Source organism: Oncorhynchus gorbuscha, linkage group LG09 (genome assembly GCF_021184085.1).
Source record: "Oncorhynchus gorbuscha isolate QuinsamMale2020 ecotype Even-year linkage group LG09, OgorEven_v1.0, whole genome shotgun sequence".
NCBI classification, from domain to species: domain Eukaryota; kingdom Metazoa; phylum Chordata; class Actinopteri; order Salmoniformes; family Salmonidae; genus Oncorhynchus; species Oncorhynchus gorbuscha.
Genome location: NC_060181.1, coordinates 11,049,253 through 11,069,252, shown reverse-complemented (window position 1 = coordinate 11,069,252; position 20,000 = coordinate 11,049,253). Strand labels below are relative to the sequence as shown.

The window sequence follows — 20,000 nt, the reverse complement described above, 5'->3', positions numbered from 1 at the left end:
ATCACTGAAACAAATGATCAAATAAGTAAGTAGAGAGGGAAAACACCTGCAGAGACACACACACACACACATCATCATCGCCCACAGGGGACAGGTGGGTCACCATGGTAACGGCAACAGCAGCCCAGCGGCAGCTATCTTTTATCCACTGACTAAATGTCATAATTAGCATAAAGCGAGTGTGTGTGTGTGTGTAGTGTGTGTAGTAGTGTGTGTAGTAGTGTGTGTAGTAGTGTGTGTGTGTGTGTGTGTGTGTGTGTGTGTGTGTGTGTGTGTGTGTGTGTGTGTGTGTGTGTGTGTGTGTGTGTGTGTGTGTGTGTGTGTGTGTGTTTTTAAAGAGAATATTGAGCCTGTGCTTTGACTGCTGGAGAAGACTACTACATTGTTGTTTATACAACACCCACTGGTTGTCTGTGGTTGTCTGTGGTTGTCTGTGGTTGTCTGTAGTTGTCTGTGGTCTCTTGGATTTCCACCTCTATTTTCCCTGTATGATTCATTCCTACCCATCAGATAGTCAGTTGTGTGAATGTTAGTGATTGTTTGTGTAGTTGGTTAAATAGGTCATCAGGAATGGGCTTTCATCTGTCTTTCACTGGTGTGTGTATAATGTGTGAGTGTGTGTGTGTGTGTGTGTGTGAACAAAGATTTGAAGGTGTAGGTTTGTGTGTATAAAGTGTGTGTGTCTCTCTGCAGGTGTAGGTTTGTGTGTATAAAGTGTGTGTGTCTCTCTGCAGGTGTAGGTTTGTGTGTATAAAGTGTGTGTGTCTCTCTGCAGGTGTAGGTTTGTGTGTATAAAGTGTGTGTGTCTCTCTGCAGGTGTAGGTTTGTGTGTATAAAGTGTGTGTGTTTCTCTGCAGGTGTAGGTTTGTGTGTATAAAGTGTGTGTGTCTCTCTGCAGGTGTAGGTTTGTGTGTATAAAGTGTCTCTCTCTGCAGGTGTTTGCCCTCTCCACCCACCCCTACGGCTGTAGAGTGATGCAGCGTATTCTAGAACACTGTCTTCCAGACCAGACCCTGTCCATTCTGGAGGAGCTGCACCAACACACGGAACAACTGGTGCAGGTAGCACACGCCCACTAGTTTCACCAGACATTTTGTTACCAAAAACTACTGATGTCAAGATGAGGACATTTGTCATCACACCGACCTTCCGTATCGTGGTTTAGGCTGAAAAATGGCTAGAACTTGAAACTTTGTGTAAACAAGTGTTCAGCTTCACCAAGTAGCTAACGTTAATGCAGAACTCTGTGTAATATAGCCGTTTCTCCCTTCTCTCTGTCTCTCTCTGCTAGGACCAGTATGGTAACTATGTGATCCAGCATGTGCTAGAACACGGCAGAGCGGAGGACAAGAGTAAGATCGTAGCTGAGATCAGAGGAAACGTACTGGGGCTCAGCCAACACAAGTTTGCCAGGTACACACACACACACACACACACACACACACACATCAATGAATCATATTGATTTAAAAAAACAAAAAAAACAATGTACACCTTCGTTTGTCACGAAGTTAGTTAACCCTCCCTCTCTCTGCAGTAATGTAGTGGAGAAGTGTGTGAGCCATGCGTCGCGTGCAGAGCGGGCTGTGTTGATAGACGAGGTGTGTAGCCTGACGGAGGGGCCCCACAGTGCCTTGTACACCATGATGAAGGACCAGTATGCCAATTACGTGGTGCAGAAAATGATTGACGTGGCCGAACCCACACAGAGAAAGATCATCATGCACAAGGTAGGTGTGAAGTAGTTTGAGCGACTGGTTTGAGCGACTGGTTTGGTTTGAGCGACTGGTGTGAAGTGGTTTGAGCGACTGGTGTGAAGTAGTTTGAGCGACTGGTGTGAAGTAGTTTGAGCGACTGGTGTGAAGTAGTTTGAGCGACTGGTTTGAGCGACTGGTTTGAGCGACTGGTGTGAAGTAGTTTGAGCGACTGGTTTGAAGACTGGTTTGAGCGACTGGTGTGAAGTAGTTTGAGCGACTGGTGTGAAGTAGTTTGAGCGACTGGTGTGAAGTGGTTTGAGCGACTGGTGTGAAGTGGTTTGAGCGACTGGTGTGAAGTGGTTTGAGCGACTGGTGTGAAGTGGTTTGAGCGACTGGTTTAGTTTGAGCGACTGGTGTGAAGTAGTTTGAGCGACTGGTTTGAGCGACTGGTGTGATGTAGTTTGAGCGACTGGTGTGAAGTGGTTTGAGCGACTGGTGTGAAGTGGTTTGAGCGACTGGTGTGAAGTGGTTTGAGCGACTGGTGTGATGTAGTTTGAGCGACTGGTGTGAAGTGGTTTGAGCGACTGGTGTGAAGTAGTTTGAGCGACTGGTTTGAGCGACTGGTGTGAAGTAGTTTGAGCGACTGGGGTGAAGTAGTTTGAGCGACTGGTTTGAAGTAGTTTGAGCGACTGGTGTGAAGTAGTTTGAGCGACTGGTGTGAAGTAGTTTGAGCGACTGGTGTGAAGTAGTTTGAGCGACTGGTTTGGAGTAGTTTGAGCGAGTTTTTATTTTGTATTTGACCTTTATTTGAACAGGTGCACCTTGTGCTGATTAAAAAGAATGATCATTCACAGTTGAACCTTGTGCTGGGAACAATAAAAGGCCACTATAAAATGTACAGTTTTGTCACACAACCCAATGCCACAGATATCTCTAGTTTTAAGGGAGCGTGCAACTGGCACTCTGACTACAGGAATGTCCACCAGAGCTGTTGACAGACAATTTAATGTTAATTTCTCGACCATAAACTGACTCCAACGTAGTTTTGGACAATTTGTAAATAAGAATTTGTTCTTAACTGACTTGCCTAGGTAAATCAAACTAAAGTGGTTGCTGTAATGGTGCTGTGCCCAGGCCTGAACCCTGATTGGTTTACATTCAAATGCATTTCTCAGGTACATCTTAGCTAGCTAGACAAGGAAGCCTTGAAATGGGGCGATTCATTATTAAGCTCACTATCCTTATGGAGTGGCAGCACAAGCTAATTTCCAGGCTTTTGGAATATTTTCTGAACCAACAATGATGGGCGCCGCTCACTTAAGCAGCCCGGGATCTAATTGGTCAGTCATGATGGGCGCCACCCACTTAAGCAGCCCGGGATCTAATTGGTCAGCAATGATGGGCGCCGCCCACTTAAGCAGCCCGGGATCTAATTGGTCATCCCCTGTAGATATCATGTTGTCTATTGCTAGCAAAGCATCCAGGACTTATTGTTCTCTCTCTAAATAGCCTAAAAGAAAAGCTTTGACTATGATTTCTATGATCATTCAGCATGTTTCCCCCTATAAGCATCCAGCCCAATAGCATTGTGAATAGGCCTAGAAGTACTTTGGAGAGAGCACGCTGAAATAAAATGGGGACTTAAATGCATCAATGATGACAATTCAGGCCAGCGTCTGAATTGATTTGTTGTGGCAGAGAGGAGGAAGTAGAACCCTTCAGGGATTTGACAGTTTTCCTGAATTAACCAGGTTCCCATTTACATAATCAGATTTTTTGTGTTAACGCAACGATTCCTCAGTTTGCCAAACGTCATCTGTTTTATGAATGACTTCTGATCATTCCAGCGTGCTGCAGACATTCAATCTATATTTTAACCCTTGATTTGTTTGAAGGGAGCATGAGTTTGTGTGTGAGAGATGGTACTTATTTCTGTCTGGCCATCTCTCCCCCCTCTCAGATCCGGCCCCACGTCTCCACTCTGAGGAAGTATACATATGGAAAACACATCCTGGCCAAGCTGGAGAAATACTACATGAAGAATGGAGTGGACCTGGGCCCTCTCTGTGGCCCTCCCAACGGCATCATGTAAACCTTTCTACCCTTTTCCGCACCTTAAACACTTGAGGACAAGACGGGGCCGACGGGAACGCGGGACGTGCTCAGTACATCACCTGCTGGGTTGGTGGAGGAACGGTGGTGATTCAACATGTCGGACCCTCTGTGTACAGCTGACGTTGTATTGGAATGTCACGTCTTTTATACCATAACCCCCCTACACCCTACATGAAAAATGACATGTTAACTACTACCCACACGCAACCTATTATTGCCTACCACCCGATGGTCTAAACCCTATACCCCCCCCCCTCTTTTCTCCTCCTAATGAGATCATGTAAACTGCTGCCCTACCTAATGACATGTAGAACCCTCTTTGCCTACTCCAACATCACTCCTTTTCCCCTCCTAATGAGATCATGTAAACTGCTGCCCTACCTAATGACATGTAGAACCCTCTTTGCCTACTCCAACATCACTCCTTTTCCCGTCCCACTCTTATCGCCATGGTAACCCATTGGTATGAGCCTGTGTCTAAACAGGAAGCCTTGGTTAGTTTTAGCCCGTCTCCCAACCAAGCCCTACCCTGCTGCAGGGAGGAGGGAAGGAGGGGGAGGTGAGATACGTCCCTACCCTGCTGCATGGAGGAGGGAGGAGGGAGGGGGAGGTGAGATACGTCCCTACACTGCTGCAGGGAGGAGGGAGGGGGAGGTGAGATATGTCCCTACACTGCTGCAGGGAGGAGGGAGGGAGAGGTGAGATATGTCCCTACACTGCTGCAGGGAGGAGGGAAGGGAGGGAGGGAGAGGTGAGATATGTCCCTACACTGCTGCAGGGAGGAGGGAAGGGGAGGTGAGATACGTCCCTACACTGCTGGAGGAGGGAGGGAGGGGGGTGAGAGTCCCTACACTGCTGGGAGATGAGATACGTCCCTACACTGCTGTCCCTACACTGCTGCAGGGAGGAGGGAGGGGGAGGTGAGATACGTCCCTACACTGCTGCAGGGAGGAGGGAGGGGGAGGTGAGATTCGTCCCTACACTGCTGCAGGGAGGAGGGAGGGGAGGCAGGGGGAGGTGAGATACGTCCCTACACTGCTGCAGGGAGGAGGGAGGGGGAGGTGAGATATGACCATACCCTGCTGCAGGGAGGAGGGAGGGGAGGCAGGGGGAGGTGAGATTCATCCCTACCTTGCTGCAGGGAGTAGGAGGTGAGATACGTCCCCACCCTTCGTTCCTTCTCCCTGTTTTTGTTTTTCTTTATTCGTCTTTTGGATAAACTAGAATCATTTCACGTTTTTGCTACTGCTGTGGCAATCACAGTTCTGTGTCGTATCGCTAGTATGGGATGGAACGTATTTAATTTGACTGAGTACCAAACCATAGTCCCATACACAAACACACAAGCCATGTGCTTACCAGCAAGTCATTTAACATGCGAGGTTAGTTTCCAGTCCTGCTTCTATCTATATATATATATAATATATATATATATAGTGCGTGTATACTTGGTGTAGAACTTTGCATATATATAAATATAAATAACTTTTTAGTTTTTCTGGTTTTTGATGTTGACTATCTATAATGTATCCTAGTGGTGAACACATTTCTGACTGTATAATTGTACATTTGTAAACCCTTGTAATGTAAAAGTGATTTATCACCCTTTTTGGTATCAGACGATATATATATGTATATCTATATATAAAAAAACTAAACGTTTAAAAAAAACTCTTAACTCTTGTGCATTTCGATGCATATTCTCACCTCCTTGTTTGTGACATATGAGTTGTTGTATATTGTAAATTGTAATATCAAATTTTGGTTTTGAAAAGTCCTTTCTATACTGCGTAGAACTTGTACAAAGCCCCCCCCACCTTAACAGAACTCACCACCTTAACAGAACTCACCACCTTAACAACAGAACTCACCACCTTAACAACAGAACTCACCACCTTAACAACAGAACTCACCACCTTAACAACAGAACTCACCACCTTAACAACAGAACTCACCACCTTAACAACAGAACTCACCACCTTAACAACAGAACTCACCACCTTAACAACAGAACTCACCACCTCAACCCCATCCACCGAACTACACTGCAGACGCTCCCTGTCCGTTTACTAAACGTCCATTACGCCACAGTTAACACTGAAGTCAACGAGACATGGTACACCAACATGTCAGTAGTGAAGCGACTCTTTTATGATTTGTTTTATTTTTTACACAAGTCTATTTAAATTACAGAGAGTGAGACATGGCATCTGACTGAAGCGTCAACAGCTGATAGTGGACACCGGGTTTCCGCCTGTTCTGTAGCAGTCAAAACATTACAGAACACACGTGAGATGTTTACAGTGTAGTTTGGGGGTTGTAACCGCCACCACAGGACACACTGTTAGCAGTCTGCTTGTGTTTTTGTATTTTTAGATATTTTATAGGAATGCTTTCCCCTTGTCTAAGGGTAATGGATGGGGTGGGGGGGGCGATGAGTTTAAAGGTTGACTCAGTGACATGACGTCAGACACACCGGGGCGACTTCCCGGCTGGCAGACATCAACAACGTCCTATTTCATATCTGCCAAGACTACCACTATTGGTTCCTCTCTTGATGCGTGACGCCCACATTGAGAAGAGCGGTCAGTGGCGGTCTCTCGGGATATAATATATGACTTGTGTTGTTACTGATGTCTGGAAGCAGGAAGTAGACACGCTGTGTACCGTGTCATATGTCTGAGTCTACCTCGAACCCCTCTGCTCTCCTCAGCGTACAGTGAAACCGTGGGTTGTACAGAAGACGGCAGCAGCGTGGTGTACCTTTAATAATAGTCCTGTAAAAGTGATGTATCATAATGTGCCCCGGTAAAGGCCGGGCGTCGCCTGTCTCGCCGTCCGTAACCAGGACTATTGCGGTGGGAGGCGGCATGTGTACATTTTGAAGTGGCGAACCTTGTGTATCTGAATAGGAGCATCTTCTGTAACCATAATGTGTATAGTTCTAACAGAAACCTGTGTGTGTGCTTGTTGCCTGGACAACTATTGTTTTTGTATCTCCTGTTGTAGATTGTCTCTCTAAACAATGATGTGTGATTATTTTTTATTTTGAAACAAAACTGAACACAAAAAAACCTGTTGTTTTGGAGTGTTTTTGTTGTTGTTGATGTTTGTCTTTGATTTATGTTGGGTAACACACAGAGTAGTTGATTTATGTTGGGTAACACACAGAGTAGTTGATTTATGTTGGGTAACACAGAGTAGTTGAATTATGTTGGGTAACACACAGAGTAGTTGATTTATGTTGGGTAACACACAGAGTAGTTGATTTATGTTGGGTAACACACAGAGTAGTTGATTTATGTTGGGTAACACACAGAGTAGTTGATTTATGTTGGGTAACACACAGTAGTTGATTTATGTTGGGTAACACACAGAGTAGTTGATTTATGTTGGGTAACACACAGTAGTTGATTTATGTTGGGTAACACACAGAGTAGTTGATTTATGTTGGGTAACACACAGAGTAGTTGATTTTGATAATCATCCTCACTACATCTGAGAATGCAGAATCACTTATCACCTTAAAATCAGTACTAGTAAGATAAGTGTTTTACTGAGGAAAGACTTACACACCCCCGGGTTGTACGGGGTTTTTTTTTTTTGCCCAAGCGTAAAACAGATTGAAATAGCCAACTCGCCAAGCTTTGATTATTTGAATCAGCTGTGTAGTGCTCGGGCAAAATCCAAAACATGCACCCAGGGGTGGCCCCAGGAAAAGTTTTGGGGAAACCAAACCAAATTGTATTTGTCACATACACATGGTTAGCAGATGTTATTGGTCACATACACATGGTTAGCAGATGTTATTGGTCACATACACATGGTTAGCAGATGTTATTGGTCACATACACATGGTTAGCAGATGTTATTGGTCACATGGTTAGCAGGTTTTACATTGGCAGATGTTATTGGTCACATACACATGGTTAGCAGATGTTATTGGTCACATACACACATGGTTAGCAGATGTTATTGGTCACATACACATGGTTAGCAGATGTTAATGGTCACGTACACATGGTTAGCAGATGTTATTGGTCACATACACATGGTTAGCAGATGTTATTGGTCACATACACATGGTTAGCAGATGTTATTGGTCACATGGTTAGCAGGTTTTATTGGTCACATGGTTAGCAGATGTTATTGGTCACATACACATGGTTAGCAGATGTTAATGGTCACATACACATGGTTAGCAGATGTTAATGGTCACATACACATGGTTAGCAGATGTTATTGGTCACATACACATGGTTAGCAGATGTTAATGGTCACATACACATGGTTAGCAGATGTTATTGGTCACATACACATGGTTAGCAGATGTTATTGGTCACATACACATGGTTAGCAGATGTTATTGGTCACATACACATGGTTAGCAGATGTTAATGCGAGTGTAACAAAATGTTCCGACAATGCAGTAATAACCAACGAGTAATCTCACCTAACAATTTCACAACAACTACATTATACACACGTGTAAAGGGATAAAGAATATGTACATAAAGATATATGAATGAGTGATGGTACAGAACGGCATAGGCAAGATGCAGTAGATGGTATAGAGTACAGTATAGAGTAATGTAGGGTATGTAAACATTATATTAAGTGGCATTGTTTAAAGTGGCTAGTAATACATTTTTTACATACATTTTTCCATCAATTCCCATTATTAAAGTGGCTGCAGTTGAGTCAGTATTTTGGCAGCAGCCACTCAATGTTAGTGGTGGCTGTTTAACAGTCTGATGGCCTTGAGATAGAAGCTGTTTTTCAGTCTCTCGGTCCCAGCTTTGATGCACCTGTACTGACCTCGCCTTCTGGATGATAGCAGGGTGAACAGGCAGTGGCTCGGGTGGTTGTTGTCCTTGATGATCTTTATGGCCTTCCTGTGACATCGGGTGGTGTAGGTGTCCTGGAGAGCAGGTAGTTTGCCCCCGGTGATGCGTTGTGCAGACCTCACTACCCTCTGGAGAGCCTTACGGTTGTGGGCGGAGCAGTTGCCGTACTAGGCGGTGATACAGCCCGACAGGATGGTCTCGATTGTGCATCTGTAAAAGTTTGTGAGTGTTTTTGGTGACAAGCCGAATTTCTTCAGCCTCCTGATGTTGAAGAGGCGCTGTGCTGCGCCTTCTTCACCACGCTGTCTGTGTGGGTGGACCAATTCAGTTTGTCCGTGATGTGTACGCCGAGGAACTTAAAACTTACTACCCTCTCCACTACTGTCCCGTCGATGTGGATAGGGGGGTGCTCCCTCTGCGGTTTCCTGAAGTCCACGACCATCTCCTTTGTTTTGTTGCTGTTGAGTGTGAGGTTATTTTCCTGACATCACACTCCAAGGGCCCTCACCTCCTCCCTGTAGGCCGTCTCGTCGTTGTTGGTAATCAAGCCTACCACTGTAGTGTCGTCTGCAAACTTGATGATTGAGTTGGAGGCGTGCATGGCCACGCAGTCGTGGGTGAACGGAGTACAGGAGAGGGCTCAGAACGCACCCTTGTGGGGCCCCAGTGTTGAGGAACAGCGGTGTGGAGATGTTGTTACCTACCCTCACCACCTGGGGGTGGCCCGTCAGGAAGTCCAGGACCCAGTTGCACAGGGTGGGGTGGAGACCTGGGATCTCGAGCTTGATGACGAGTTTGGAGGGTACTATGGTGTTAAATGCTGAGCTGTAGTCGATGAACATCATTCTCACATAGGTATTCCTCTTGTCCAGATGGGTTAGGGCCGTGTGCAGTGTGGTTGCGATTGCGTTGTCTGTGGACCTTTAGGGGTGGTAAGCAAATTGGAGTGGGTCTAGGGTGGAGGTGATATGGTCCTTGATTAGTCTCTCAAAGCACTTCATGATGATGGAAGTGAGTGCTACGGGGCGGTAGTCGTTTAGCTCAGTTACCTTAGCTTTCTTGGGAACAGGAACAATGATGGCCCTCTTGAAGCATGTGGGACCAGCAGACTGGGATAGGGATTGATTATGTCCGTAAACACACCAGCCAGCTGGTCTGCCCATGCTCTGAGCACGCCGCTGGGGATGCCGTCTGGGCCTGCAGCCTTGCGATGGTTAACACGTTTTACTCACGTCGGCTGCAGTGAAGGAGAGTCCGCAGGTTTTGGGCCGTGTCAGCCTCTCCCAGGCTTGTCCTCAAAGCGAGCAAAGAAGTTGTTTAGTCTGTCTGGGAGCAAGACATCCCGGTCCGCGACTGGGCTGGTTTTCTTTTTGTAATCCGTGATTGACTGTAGACCCTGCCACATACCTGCCACATACCTCATACCTGTCTGAGCTGTTGAATTTCGACTCTACTTTGTCCCTATACTGACGCTTAGCTTGTTTGATTGCCTTGCGGAGGAATAACTACACTTTTTATATTCAGTCATCTCCCCTGCTTAAAGGCAGTGGTTGTATCACAATGATTGTGATATGCAGTTGCCAGCTAATGACATTAGGCTGATTCATTAGCTCAAATGATTGATTGGTCTGATCATTTTAAGAGTTATTTAACTAGGCAAGTCAGTTCAGAGAAAATCTTATTTTCAATGATGGCCTAGGAACAGCGGGTTAACTACCTTGTTCAGGAGCAGAACGACATATTTTTACCTTGTCAGCCCGGAGGATTCGATCTTGCAACCTTTCAGTTACTTGTCCAACGCTCTAACCACTAGGCTACCCTGCAGAGTGGTTTAATTATCCTATCACGGTAAAAACAGATCTAGCTAATAAACCTATACAATAGTTGAGTTTTATTGTCCTCCAAGAAGGGATTTGTTTTTGTTTTCAGACTGGTAGGCCTTAAGCCAGACTGGTGGGTTTATATGGCTGCGTTTACACAGGCAGGTCAATTCTGATCTTTTGCCCAATTATGTGCAAAAGAGCTGATCTGATTGGTCAAAATACCAATTGGAGGGGAAAAAACCCCACCAACAATTCCAGACTTTAGGCTACTTTATATTAGGGTAAGGGAATCTGGAAAGACTTTGTATAGGACTAATTGTGGTGTTTTCTAATAGGCCTATTTTTAATTGGTCATTTGTACAACTATTTGGTAAATATTTAACCAAACCATTAAATCAAAAGACACTCCTGTAGACAATATGTTGATTTATCAGATTTGTGTTTCAATAGAAAGTGTCCTCTGCCTCCTGTCCTTCCCTTGCTAAACTGTTCTGTGTTAAAAGGACAGGTGACACAAAATGGCTGGAGAGGGGGAGGTCTCATGGGAATGTGCCCTCACATTCCCAATAAGCCTAATAATGATAGGCTAATGACAGTTCACCTCAATATGATGGAATGGGAAAAGAGATCCATCTGGGTCATCATTCAAAGGTAGAGTATAGGCAACATACCTTCCTTCATTGGGCAAATTCAAGTTGTTGAACGTTTAAAAAAAATGGTATAGGCTACTGAACGCGACCCAGTTTTGACTAGAATGAGTTGATATGTTGGTGTGAAAGTCCTGACTCTGGTTATTATTGTTCGGTTGGAAAACGGGGCCAGTAGCCAGATGGTCTGGGGGGGTCTTGGGCACACCCGAGACCCAGTGAACAGAGACACGCCCCCTATAACCGCCTGGGGCTGCGTCCAATGTCCCCTGCAGTGTGGTATGGTGCCCTATCTCCGCCCTGGTTGGGGTTTCGTTGGGAGGTGTGTGTGTCAGGGGCGGTGATGGAACAGCCTGAGGGTGCCTATTCGGGGCTGCAGGGGGCACCCTCGCCTCGCCCACCAGAGGAGACTCCCCCCCAATACACACACACACAACCTCCTCCTGCCATACTGACTCTCCCAGGCTCGTCCCTAGTTACCACAGCCACAAAGTCACGAATCCCGCCTATTTCTACAATTACTCTTAAATGGGTTATTTTAAACATCACCACACTGCGAACCTTATGCCGAACAATAACCTTAAATTAAGGCCAAAAAGCACATTTTTGTTTTCGTGTAGTTTTACGATATTGACCATTTAAACTTTGTGGCTAGGGTAACTATAGTGAAAACCCTCTCCCAGGCCGACGCGCGTAGCCAAACGGAACATCAGAGAGCATAGGGCTGGCGTCTCCCGGTAGTACATCTATCAGGTCTCGAGCACATAAAGTCCAAAAGAGAGGGACTAAAGGAAATAAAGACAATAGGGGCTCCCTTGCAGGAAGAAGGAATCTCCCATCGTTTTAAACCTGGTTCCATTACCAGAGAGGACACACGCGTGTTTAGCGTTTTACCGAGACGGATTAATAAAACACCAGACGGATGTTCGCGAGGAGGGGTGGTCCGCTCTGAAGTTGGAGACTACTGCCTACCGAATACGGAAAGAGGAGAGAAGCGCTTTTGTTTTCCCCGTGAAGGCTAGCGCCCCCCGGCCACAGCATGAAGCTGCCGCCTTGTTTCCTGGCGCTCATCGCGGCGCTGCTCGTTCACTCCGCGCTGGTAAGGGCACGAGACTGCCGGGTCCTTTGTGTATTCTATTGAAGTATTGTTCCATTTCTACCGATTAATCACTTCGATGGACTGGGAAAACCGGAATCTAGGTTTCCATAGCATAGGGTATTGATAGGCTATGACTTTGACATGTGTGTTGCTCGTGGTTAATAAGGTAGCAGTCTGTGTGTGTGTGTGTGTGTGTGTGTGTGTGTGTGTGTGTGTGTGTGTGTGTGTGTGTGTGTGTGTGTGTTGCTCGGTGGTCTATGGGGGCATAGTGGTCGGTAGTAAATCTTGGACTCGACCCATATTTGGTCGCGAGCCGCCCGTGACTCCCGTGTCTCTCCCGGGTCTTTGTGTCTCAGACACTGGGGGTCCGTTCTGATCGAGGTTATTATGGGCTGTTCGGTGAACGGCTCTTGTGGCGTCTGCTTCGCTAACTCACATCCATCCCCCGGTAATTCAGCTCGAGCCTTTTTAGGCTCCTGCGGTAGGGTTTCGATTGGTTGCCCTGTGTATATGTACGGGTGTGGGTGTCTCTCAGATACTGAGGTGAGGGGCCTGGAGTAAACGGGGGCCTGTCCGTTGAGGATGGGTGAGAGACCCCGGGGCTTCTCCGGTAACCGGGGGGTGTGAAGAAGGGGTGGGGCAGGGGAAACGCCATGCGGTGCGCGATGGATGGGAATGATGTCATCGGGAATCGCGACGAAGCGAACTGTTAGGAATGCTTGAGTCTCCTGGAACCAACCAGTGCTCCAGCACCCCCTCACCAGCTCCGTGCTAATTTATCCTCCATACCAGAAGAGATCGTTGTGGTCTTAGTAGGATAGCACAAGTCGTCATATAGCCCACAGTCCATCTTGGGTGCAAAAGTGCTATTGTCTTAAAATGGTAAAACGCACAATTGCCTAAAAAAAATATAATTCTGTAGCTCTACCTCCTATTCTCTATGTGGTCAGATCTGCTGGAGTATAGAGGTCACACACAGCAAAGGTTTCTAGATCCCCGAGCTGACAAGGTACAAATCTGTCATTCTGCCCCAGAACAAGGCAGTTAACCCACTGTTCCTAGGCCGTCATTGAAAATAATAATTTGTTCTTAATTGACATGCCTAGTTAAATAAAGTTAAAATAAAAACACAATGTGTAACTTTGTTGTTTTGAGAAGGAGAGAGGATGCAATTGAGATTCTCCAACAGGCACATACTGGGTCAGTTGGTGCTGTTGGCTGCCAAAGATCTGCCTCCCTCTAATCTGACCCTGATGAGACACACACACACACACACACACACACACACACACACACACACACACACACACACACACACACACACACACACACACACACACACACACACACACACACACACACACACACACACACACACACACACACACACACAGAGTCATAGAAAATCGCACAGATGGATGCAGGTGTCATGCTGGCACAGGTAACATCACACAAACATCAGTGGTCTCCGGAATGCTCAGTAACCCCAGACAGCCCTGCCCTGGGGACACTGACATACACACTTCAAAAGGCACTCACACACAGATTGGCATACTTGCTCAGATCTTTTGCTGCCTCCAGTGACTGACAGGTCGTGTGTGTGTGTGTCCTGGTTCAATCCTCATTGCATGCTCTGCGTTGGTATTTATTTCCTATGATATGAGGCTGTGATTTCATTTCCTGCCGTGTAAGTTTAGATGAAGCCAGATTTTCCCACATACATCTGCTGCATCCCACAGAGACTCTGTGTGTGTGTGTGTGTGTGTGTGTGTGTGTGTGTGTGTGTGTGTGTGTGTGTGTGTGTGTGTGTGTGTGTGTGTGTGTGTGTGCGTGTGCGTGCGCCTATCTATTCGTACCAGGGTTTTAGATGAAGCCTGATTTTCCCACAGAGTCTCTGTGTGTGTGTGTCTGCCAGGGTTTGTGTGCTAGCTTTTTTTTGTGGCGTGTATGAAACGAGAGAGCACTTTTATGGTGTGTGTGAGAGAGAGAGAGCACTTTTATGGTGTGTGTGAGAGAGAGAGAGCACTTTTATGGTGTGTGTGAGAGAGAGAGAGCACTTTTATGGTGTGTGTGAGAGAGAGAGAGCACTTTTATTGTGTGTGTGAGAGAGAGAGAGCACTTTTATGGTGTGTGTGAGAGAGAGAGAGCACTTTTATGGTGTGTGTGAGAGAGAGAGCACTTTTATGGTGTGTGTGAGAGAGAGAGAGCACTTTTATGGTGTGTGTGAGAGAGAGAGAGCACTTTTATGGTGTGTGTGAGAGAGAGAGAGAGAGCACTTTTATGGTGTGTGTGAGAGAGAGAGAGCACTTTTATGGTGTGTGTGAGAGAGAGAGAGCACTTTTATGGTGTGTGTGAGAGAGAGAGAGCACTTTTATGGTGTGTGTGAGAGAGAGAGAGCACTTTTATGGTGTGTGTGAGAGAGAGAGAGCACTTTTATGGTGTGTGTGAGAGAGAGAGCACTTTTATGGTGTGTGTGAGAGAGAGAGAGCACTTTTATGGTGTGTGTGAGAGAGAGAGAGCACTTTTATGGTGTGTGTGAGAGAGAGAGAGCACTTTTATGGTGTGTGAGAGAGAGAGAGCACTTTTATGGTGTGTGTGAGAGAGAGAGCACTTTTATGGTGTGTGTGAGAGAGAGAGAGCACTTTTATGGTGTGTGTGAGAGAGAGAGAGCACTTTTATGGTGTGTGTGAGAGAGAGAGAGCACTTTTATGGTGTGTGTGAGAGAGAGAGAGCACTTTTATGGTGTTTGTGAGAGAGAGAGAGCACTTTTATGGTGTGTGTGAGAGAGAGAGCACTTTTATGGTGTGTGTGAGAGAGAGAGAGCACTTTTATGGTGTGTGTGAGAGAGAGAGAGCACTTTTATGGTGTGTGTGAGAGAGAGAGAAAGAGAAGTTGGCTGTTTTTGAGGATCATGTTTGGTTCGGGGAATGAATCAGTTTCTTGTGCCTGAAATAGTAGACAAAGCCCCCCATAGAGAGCAAAGAAGGGAGGAGAAAATAGTGAGAGAGAGAGAGGGGGATAGAGAGAGTGTGTGGAATGTCAGAGGCAATTTGACACAGGAAGTGGGTCCCTCTCACTCTTTTAAGGGCAATTCAATTTCAATTCATTGTAAGGGTCTTTATTGGCATGGGAAACATATGCTAACATTGCCAAAGCAAGTGAAGTAGATAATAAACAATACAAAATTAACAGTAAACATTACACACAATACTCCATAATGACATCACAATACCCCACAATGACATCACAATACCCCATAATGACATAGCAAAAAACAGATTCCATTTTTTTCTCTCCAATGTATTAAAGATAAATGATTCAGACCCTTTACTCACCACATTGGCAGAGATTACAGCCTCGATTCTTCTTTGGTATGACGCTACTTCCTTGGCACACCTGTATCTCGACTTCGGTGATGTCATCTATAAAATAACCTCCAACATTCTACTCAGCAAATTGGATGCAGTCTATCACAGTGCCATCCGTTTTCTCACCAAAGCCCCATATACTACCCACCATTGTGACCTGTACGCTCTCGTTGGATGGCCCTCGCTTCATACTCGTCGCCAAACCCACTGGCTACAGGTTATCTACAAGTCTCTGCTAGGTAAAGCCCCGCCTTATCTCAGCTCACTGGTTACCATAGCACCCACTCATAGCACACGCTCCAGCAGGTATATCTCACTGGTCACTACCAAAGCCAACTCTTCCTTTGGCCACCTTTCCTTCCAGTTCCCTGCTGCCAATGACTGGAACGAACTGCAAAGATCTCTGAAGCTGGAGACTTATATCTCCCTCACTAACTTTAAGCGCCAGCTGTCAGAGCAGCTCATAGATCACTGCACCTGTACATAGCCCATCTGTAAACAGCCCATCTAACTACCTACCTCATCCCCATACTGTATTTATTTATCTTGCTCCTTTGCAACCCAGTATCTCTACTTGCACATTCATCTTCTGCACAGTGTTTAATTGGTATATTGTAATTACTTCGCCACCATGGCCTATTTACTGCCTTAACTCCCTTATCTTACCTCATTTGCACTCACTGTATATAGACTTTTTGTTTTCTTTTGTTCTACTGTATTATTGACTATGTTTTGTTTATTCAATGTGTAACTTTGTTGTTGTATGTGTCGAATTGCTGTGCTTTATCTTGGCCAGGTCGCAGATGTAAATGAGAACTTGTTGTCAACTAGTCTACCTGGTTAAATAAAGGTGATATATATAAAAAAAAGAGTGAAGGAGTGAAGGAAAAGCAGCCAACAAGTGCTCAGCATATGTGGGAACTCCTTCAAGACTGTTGGAAAAGCATTCCTCATGAAGCTGTTTGAGAGAATGCCAAGAGTGTGCAAAGCTGTCATCAAGGCAAAGGGTGGCTACTTTGAAGAATCTCAAATATAAAACATATTTAGATTTGTTTAACACTTTCTTGGTTACTACATGATTCCATATGTGTTATTTCATAGTTTTGATGTCTTCACTAGTATTCTACAATGTAGAAAATAGTAAAAATAAAGAAAAACCCTTGAATGGGTTGTGTCCAAACTTTTGACTGGTATGGTATGGCATGTTATGTTATTGTGTGTGTGTGTTTGTGTGTCTAAGTCTATTGAGCCTGGCCTGAGAACAAGTAGTGATGATGGCTCCACCCTACTCTCTACCTCTAGTCTAGCTCCTCCACCTAGTCTAGCTCCTCCCCCTAGTCTAGCTCCTCCCCCTTGGCTTCCCTTATTCCGGTTGTAGTAGTAACATATAACAGCTCTGAATAGGTGGAACCAGTCTTTCCCAAACCCCTTCTAAGGGACCACCAGACAGACAGTCCACTTCTTTGTTCCATACCTACACTGACCTGTCACACCTGAGGCAACTAACCAAAAGTTTGGTGTTAAAGTGTTTTGTTGAATCAGGTGTGATAGTGCAGGGCTGGAAAACAAAGGGTGGACTGTCTGGTCAGGTGGACCCCAAGGTCCAGGATAAACACCAGTATAATGTCTCTTCTCCTATATGCTTAGTGAAGGTATGACATCACCATGTTACCTACACCGAGCCAGTTATTTCAGACCTAATTAATACTGAAATAGAACAGACTAGGGGGAGGGGATAGGGGAAGGGGATAGAGTGTGAGACTAGGGGGAAGGGGATAGGGAAGGGGATAGAGTGAGACTAGGGGAAGGGGATAGGGGAAGGGGATAGAGTGTGAGACTAGGGGAGGGGATAGGGGAAGGGGATAGAGTGTGAGACTAGGGGAGGGGATAGGGAAGGGGATAGAGGTGAGAAGGGGAAGGGGAAGGGGATAGAGTGAGAGACTAGGGGAGGGGAGGGGAAGGGGATAGGGTGTGAGACTAGGGGAAGGGGATAGAGTGTGAGACTAGGGGAAGGGGATAGGGTGTGAGACTAGGGGAAGGGGATAGAGTGTGAGCCTAGGGGAAGGGGATAGGGAAGGGGATAGACTAGTGTGAGACTAGGGGAAGGGGATAGGGGAAGTGTGAGACTAGGGGGAAGGGGATAGGGTGTGAGACTAGGGGGAAGGGGATAGGTTGTGAGACTAGGGGGAAGGGGATAGGGTGTGAGACTAGGGGAAGGGGATAGGGGAAGGGGTTAGAGTGTGAGACTAGGGGGAAGGGGATAGAGTGTGAGACTAGGGGAAGGGGATAGAGTGTGAGATTAGGGGAAGGGGATAGAGTGTGAGACTAGGGGGAAGGGGATAGGGTGTGAGACTAGGGGGAAGGGGATAGGGTGTGAGACTAGGGGGGGGGATAGGGGATAGAGTGTGAGACTAGGGGAAGGGGATAGGGTGTGAGACTAGGGGAAGGGGATAGGGTGTGAGACTAGGGGGGAAGGGGATAGAAAGGGATGTGAGACTAGGGGAAGGGGATAGTGTGAGACTAGAGGGGAAGGGGATAGGGTGTGAGACTAGGGGAAGGGGATAGGGTGTGAGACTAGGGGAAGGGGATAGAGTGTGAGACTAGGGGGAAAGGGATAGGGTGTGAGACTAGGGGAAGGGGATAGGATGTGAGACTAGGGGGAAGGGGATAGGGTGTGAGACTAAGGGGAAGGGGATAGAGGGATGTGAGACTTGGGGGAAGGGATAGGGTGTGAGACTAGGGGAAGGGGATAGAAGACTAGGGGATAGGGTGTGAGACTAGGGGAAGGGTGTGAGAAGGGGATAGGTGTGAGACTAGGGGGAAGGGGATAGAGGGATGTGATACTAGGGGGAAGGGGATAGAGTGTGAGACTAGGGGGAAGGGGATAGGGTGTGAGACTAGGGGAAGGGGATAGGGTGTGAGACTAGGGGAGAAAGGGATAGGTGTGAGACTAGGGGGAAGGGGATAGGGTGTGAGACTAGGGGAAGGGGATAGAGTGTGAGACTAGGGGGGGGAAGGGTGAGACTAGAAGGGGATAGTGAGACTAGGGGAAGGGGATAGGGGAAAGGTGAGACTAGGGGAAGGGGATAGAGTGTGAGACTAGGGGAAGGGGATAGAGTGTGAGACTAGGGAAAAGGGGATGTGAGACTAGGGGGAAGGGGAGACTAGGGGAAGGGAGGGTGTGAGACTAGGGGGAAGGGATAGAGACTAGGGGGAAGGGGATAGAGTGTGAGACTAGGGGGAAGGGGATAGGGTGTGAGACTAGGGGAAGGGGATAGGGTGTGAGACTAGGGGGAAGGGGATAGGGTGTGAGACTAGGGGAAGGGGAAGGGGATAGGGGGAAGGGGATAGTGTGAGACTAGGGGAAGGGGATAGGGTGTGAGACTAGGGGAAGGGGATAGGGTGTGAGACTAGGGGGAAGGGGATAGAGTGTGAGACTAGGGGGAAGGGGATAGGGTGTGAGACTAGGGGGAAGGGATAGGGGAAGGGGAAGGGGATAGAGTGTGAGACTAGGGGAAGGGGATAGGGGAAGGTGAGACTAGGGGAAGGGGGAAGGGGATACTAGAAGTGTGAGACTAGGGGGAAGGGGAAGGGGAGGGTGTGAGACTAGGGGAAGGGGATAGAGACTAGGATGTGTGAGACTAGGGGGAAGGGGATAGGGTGTGAGACTAGGGGAAGGGGATAGAGTGTGAGACTAGGGGAAGGGGATAGGGTGTGAGACTAGGGGGATAGAAGGGGATAGAGTGTGAGACTAGGGGAAGGGGATAGAGTGTGAGACTAGGAGGAAGGGGATAGGGTGTGTGACTAGGGGAAGGGGATAGGGTGTGAGACTAGGGGGAAGGGGATAGAGTGTGAGACTAGGGGGAAGGGGATAGAGTGTGAGACTAGGGGAAGGGGAAAGAGTGTGAGACTAGGGGGAAGGGGATAGGGTGTGAGACTTCGAAGGGGATAGGGTGTGAGACTAGGGGATAGGGTGTAAGTCTGAGGCAATTTAGCAATTCATACTAACTTTTGTTTTGGAGGTGTTCAGAACAAGGTTAAGGGCAGAGAAAGCTTGTTGGACACAAAGAAAGCTTTGTTGTAGAGCATTTAACACAAAATCCAGGGAGGGGTCAGCGGATTATGAGACTGTATCATCTGCATTTAAATGGATTAGAGAGCTTCCTACTGCCTGAGCTATGTTGTTGATGTAAATTGAGAAGAGCGTGGGGCCTAGCATCGAGCCTTTGGGTACTCCCTTGGTGACAGCCAGTGTCTGAGACAGCAGATGTTCTGATTTTACACACTACACTCTTTGAGAGAGGTAGTTAGCAAACCAGGCCAAAGGCCCCTCAGAGACCCCAATACTCCTTAGCCGGCCAAAAATAATGGATTGGGTGCGAGACTCGGAGATTTTTACTTTTT

At 46.8% G+C, this 20,000-nt stretch overlaps 2 protein-coding genes across 2 annotated transcripts in view; both read left to right on the top strand.

Moving 5' to 3' along the window:
- LOC124043159 (pumilio homolog 1-like) overlaps positions 1-4,452 on the top strand; it is a 57,053-nt gene extending 52,601 nt beyond the window's left edge. The window contains 4 exon segments of the mRNA XM_046361410.1: positions 936-1,061; positions 1,292-1,413; positions 1,538-1,730; positions 3,658-4,452. Of these exon segments, the coding sequence (XP_046217366.1) occupies positions 936-1,061; positions 1,292-1,413; positions 1,538-1,730; positions 3,658-3,789 (573 nt within the window). The 3' untranslated portion in view covers positions 3,790-4,452.
- Positions 4,453-11,717: 7,265 nt separating this feature from the next.
- The window catches only part of LOC124043080 (syndecan-3-like), a 43,679-nt gene continuing 35,396 nt past the window's right edge, over positions 11,718-20,000 (top strand). The window contains exon 1 of the mRNA XM_046361253.1: positions 11,718-12,228. Coding sequence (XP_046217209.1) covers positions 12,169-12,228 — 60 coding nt within the window. The 5' untranslated portion in view covers positions 11,718-12,168. The remainder of the gene's footprint in view (positions 12,229-20,000) is intronic.